Source organism: Rhododendron vialii, chromosome 4a (assembly GCF_030253575.1).
Source record: "Rhododendron vialii isolate Sample 1 chromosome 4a, ASM3025357v1".
Taxonomy (NCBI): Eukaryota; Viridiplantae; Streptophyta; class Magnoliopsida; order Ericales; family Ericaceae; genus Rhododendron; species Rhododendron vialii.
In genome coordinates this window covers 28,192,923-28,198,016 of record NC_080560.1, presented here as the reverse complement: position 1 = coordinate 28,198,016, position 5,094 = coordinate 28,192,923, and the positions used below count along the sequence as shown (strand labels likewise).

The window sequence follows — 5,094 nt, the reverse complement described above, 5'->3', positions numbered from 1 at the left end:
TAGGCTTGAGCTACACTAGCCCAGTAGAAAAGTCTATGCAAACTCTATATGCAAATGAGTGAGACGAACGAACATATAATGGAAAATCAAACGACAACCAAGGTAGCACAACTAATATGATCAAATGTCCCAATATCTCCGGTACATCTTTTATTCGAACCCATAAATTATATACATTCAACTTGTGTCTCAACGTTTTGTATCATTCGTGTGTCTGAGCCGAAGCTCTTGCCGGGCTATTTATGGGACCCCGATATTTTCTGCCAAGCACCCATCTTGTAGGTAAGGCCTTGAATATTCAATACGAGCATTAGCTCCTGCCGGGCTATTTATGGGACCCTGATATCCCCTGTCAGGCACCCACCTGTCGATGGGCCCCGAGTATTCGCGCGTCATTCACATTCTCAAATGTACCGTCTGTACTGTAGAAATTTTATATCCATCTCAAACCCAATTGGCAATGTGTGGAGAGGTCCCAGATGTTATTAAGTGATCACCCATTTCACTCCTAACTAATGTGTGATTCTATTTCCTTAACATCCCCCTCACGTGCAGCCGCATTTGAGGTCTGTCACGTGTGGCCACTTTTGAGTCCTATCATCGTGCAACCTTTTTGTTGGTCTGTCATCGTGGGTTGTAGATTGTTAATTTTTAAAATGTGGAGTTGAACGGGCCTCGCTCTGATACTATGTAGAAACTTTATATCCATCTCAAAGCAATTTGGCAATGAGTGGAGAGGTCCCAGATGTTATTAAGTGATCACCCATTTCACTCCCAAGCAATGTGGGATTCTATTTCCTTAACATTAAAAAAGCCAATTGACAATGAATGAAGAGGTCTCAGATGTTATTAAGTGATCACCTATTCTAATCCCAAACACTGTGGAATTCTATTTTCTTAACACGTACCAACATCGTGCAAGAAGCTCGTACTCATCGTTTCACAGTTTCACAAGTTTGACCACAATATAAATATATTTCCTATATCGTTGACCAAAAAGACATGCATGATTGTCCAAGTCTTATTATTTATGTATATAATAATCATACAACCCATGGAAGAACTTAAAACTTTGAAAAGAAATGGAACTTCAGTGCATGGAAGATTCTGACATGTTGACTGGTGACCTACCGGTACAACCTGGAAACAGCAGGAACAAAGTTTTAACTCACAAGAATTCTACCGGTTGAAAAAGAAAAGGTACCGGTAGGGTTCACAAAAATTTTAGTAATCCTACCGGTAGGGAACAAATTCTACCGGTACAAACTTGAAACAGTGGGTACACATTATCACAATGACGAGGTTCTACCGGTAGAGAAGAACGTCTTACCGGTAGAAATTCGGAATTTAGCGATTTTGACAGAAAATGCAAATTTCGATCCAAGCTCAAATTCAACATTACAAGCACGATTCTAAACACCAAATCACTCATAAAACATATAAAGATAGGTAGAATTTTCTACCTCGAGTATCCAAGCCAAAAATAAAAGGATTGATCGAACTCTAGCTTCCGGAATCCAAATTAAGCGAAAATACACCCAACCGAGCTCTATCCAATGCGATACGAGCCTGAGTACGCAAGTAGTCGATGGAGCTGAGGTTGATTGTTGTAGGTTTTGGGTTTAAAGATGAGTTTTTGGGTGAGGGAGTGAGTGAGATTGAGAGAGACGAGAGAATGCCGAGAGAGAGATGAGATGAAAATGGAAAAAAGAAAAAGATTTCTCCTGGTATACACGGCACACACATGCACTAATCACACAAACACCCATGGCTTTCAACTTCTCACACTTTGACCCGTAACTTTAATTTTCTACATTAAACCATCATTCATCAATTTATAAATTATTAAAAATATATAACAGAAATTTACGGGTCTCTACATTCTACCATCCTGAAAGAAAATTTCGTCCTCGAAATTTAAATAACCATGCCAAGACTAGCTAACATGTACATCACTTATGCATGTAACAATTATGACCACTAATATTATGCAACAAGTCAAATACCATGATACTTTAAATTTCAAACACTTACACTGGTTCATTCCGGAAATAGGTGTGGATACTTTTCTCTAACCTCATCTTCTCGTTCCCAAGTTTGATCCTCACTACCCTGACTTCTCCATAAGACTCGTACTAACGGTATCGTCTTACCCCTCAACACTTGGTCGCGTGAATCTAGGATACGTATCGGTTCCTCCCCATAAGACGCATCGGCCTCTAATTCGAGTTCGGACCACTCCAATACATGCGACGGATCCGGTTCGTATTTCCTCAACATAGACATGTGAAACACGTCATGTATACCCGATAATCTCGGTGGCAAAGCCAAACGATACGCAACCTCCCCAATTTTCTCAATGATGTCAAACGGCCCGATATAACGCAGCGATAGCTTTCCCTTTTTCCCGAAGCGAGACAAACCTCTACGCGGCGATACTTTGAGGGATACATGATCCCCGTCTTCAAATGACAATGGGTGACGACGACGATCGGCATAATTCTTTTGCCTACTTTGCGCGATCAACAATCTTTGGCAAATCACCTTAACTTGTTCGGTTGTTCTCTCTTGAGCTTTCTTAAGGCGTTGGCGAATTGCTTTCATACTCTTGGAGGTTTCCTTAATCATCTTCGGTCCTATAAGTGTAGCCTCTCACAATTCGGTCCAACACACCGGCGATCGACACGGTCTTCCATACAAAGCCTCATATGGTGCCATTTCGATACTAGATTGATAGCTGTTGTTGTATGCGAACTTGACTAATGGTGAATGATCCTCCCAACTACCCCGGAAGTCCATAACGCAAGCCCGAAGCATATCTTCCAAAATCTGAATCGTTCTATCAGATTGCCCATCGGTTTGAGGATGATACGCGGTACTAAACAAAAGATTAGTGCCAAAAGCGGCTTGCAAACTCTGCAAAAAATGCACGGTAAATCTCGGATCTCGGTCGGACACGATGGATACGGGAATCCCATGAAGTTGAATGATCTCTCGAATATACAATCGGCTAAGCGTATCTACGGAATCGGTGACCTGAATAGGTAAGAAATGAGTAGTCTTAGTCAAACGGTCCACGATTACCCAAATAGCGTCATGTCCCTTTGGCGATCTCAGTAAACCCGTAACGAAATCTATGGTCACATTCTCCCACTTCCATTCGGCTACTGGTAATGGTTGTAGCTCCCCCGCGGGTCGTTGATGTTCTGCCTTCACTTGTTGGCACGTGAGACACTTGGACACGAAAGTCACAACGTCCCTCTTCATTCCGGACCACCAAAATTGTCTACGCAAGTCGTGATACATTTTTGTTCCTCCTGGGTGAACAGCTAAAGGAGAATGGTGAAACTCTCGCAAAATTTCTTCCCGACACAAAATGGGTACAAACAACTTTCCTTGATAGTGCAAACTTTGATCAGCGTGGATCATCCACCCTTCTCGAGCGTTTCCACTAAGGAATCTAGCACGAAGTTCCTCCGCTTCCTCATCGTGTTATTGAGCCTCAATTACTCAAGTCGACAAGGTCGATTGCATCGTCAAGTTACACAATGTGACCCCTTCCCGAACCTCTTCAAAGTGCATGGCATAGAAGCCCAATTCGTTCATTGCTTTCCACTCGTGAATCGCTAGGCTCGCAAGGTGTGTCGGTTTCCTACTCAATGCATCCGCCACAACGTTTGCTTTCCTTGGGTGATATTGTAATTCGAAGTCATAATCCTCCAAGTGCTCCATCCAATGGCGTTGACGTAGGTTAAGTTCCTTTTGAGAAAACAAATATTTCAAACTTTTATGATCGGAAAAGATTTCAAAATTTTCACCGTACAAGTAATGACGCCAACTTTTGAAAGCAAATACGACGGCCGCTAGTTCTAGATCATGTGTCGGATAATTCCATTCGTGAGTTTTCAACTGTCGCGACCCATATGCTACTACTCGTCCTGCCTGCATCAATACACACCCCAACCCTTCCTTAGAAGCATCACAATACACGGATTAGCCAACTCCACGTTTGGGCACAATCAAAACAGGTGCAGTAGTCAATCGCTTCTTTAACTCCTCAAAAGCTGCCTTACACGAGTCACTCCAAATGAAACGAGTCCCCTTACGCGTTAACTTGGTCATTGGTGCTGCTAAACGAGAGAAGTCAGGGACAAAACGGCGGTAATACCCGGCCAAACCCAAGAAACTACGGATTTCAAACACATTCTTCGGTCGCTGCCAATTCATAATCGACTCTATCTTTCCTGGATCAACAGACACTCCACCTTTCGAAACCACGTGGCCTAAGAATTTGACTTCGGATAACCAAAACTCACACTTACTAAGCTTGGCATACAATTGGTGCTCTCTCAAAAGTTCAAGAACAATGGTAAGATGAGATTGGTGTTCCTCCTCCGTAGGTGAGTAAATCAAGATGTCATCCACAAAGACGACAACAAAACGATCAAGATAAGCACGGAAAATACGATTCATCAAGTCCATGAACGTAGCTGGAGCGTTCGTCAATCCAAAAGGCATAACAACGAATTCATAATGGCCATAACGAGTACGAAAAGCGGTTTTAGGAATATCCTCTCTACGAACCCTTAATTGGTGGTAACCGGATCTCAAATCGATTTTGGAAAAGCAAGTGGCATCTCGGAGTTGATCAATAAGTCATCGATTCTCGACATGGGGTACTTGTTCTTAACGGTTACACGATTGAGCTTACGATAATCAATGCATAAACGGAGTGAACCATCCTTCTTTTGGGCAAACAAAGCCGGTGCTCCCCACGGTGATGTGCTAGGATGGATAAACCCCAAATTTTCTAACTCCTGCAGTTGAACTTTCAATTCTCTAAGTTCGGTGGGCGCAAAACGATAAGGAGGAATCGAAATAGGAGTGGTGCCTGGAAGTAAGGCTATTGTGAACTCGATCTCTCTCTCGGGAGGTAAACCAGGTAACTCTTCTGGGAACACATCCGGAAAGTCGCAAACCATTAAGGGTAACTCCCCACGCACAGAGGCATCCTCAATTAAAGTCAAACTAGCCAACAATGAATAAACCGACTCTAGCTCATGAGGCCCACATAAATACAGTTCCAATGGTTCC

At 42.7% G+C, this 5,094-nt stretch overlaps 1 protein-coding gene across 1 annotated transcript; it reads right to left on the bottom strand.

Annotated features, from left to right (window-relative positions):
- Window positions 1–3,993: 3,993 nt before the first annotated feature.
- LOC131323867 (uncharacterized mitochondrial protein AtMg00860-like) lies at window positions 3,994–4,482 on the bottom strand. Its single transcript, XM_058355707.1, has one exon. The coding sequence runs from the start codon at window positions 4,480–4,482 to the stop codon at window positions 3,994–3,996; it is 489 nt and encodes a 162-aa protein (XP_058211690.1).
- Window positions 4,483–5,094: the final 612 nt, after the last annotated feature.

Bases quoted from the DNA above. Each gene is read 5' to 3' on its own strand.
- LOC131323867 (XM_058355707.1), bottom strand. From the start codon at position 4,482: ATGGACTTGATGAATCGTATTTTCCGTGCTTATCTTGATCGTTTTGTT.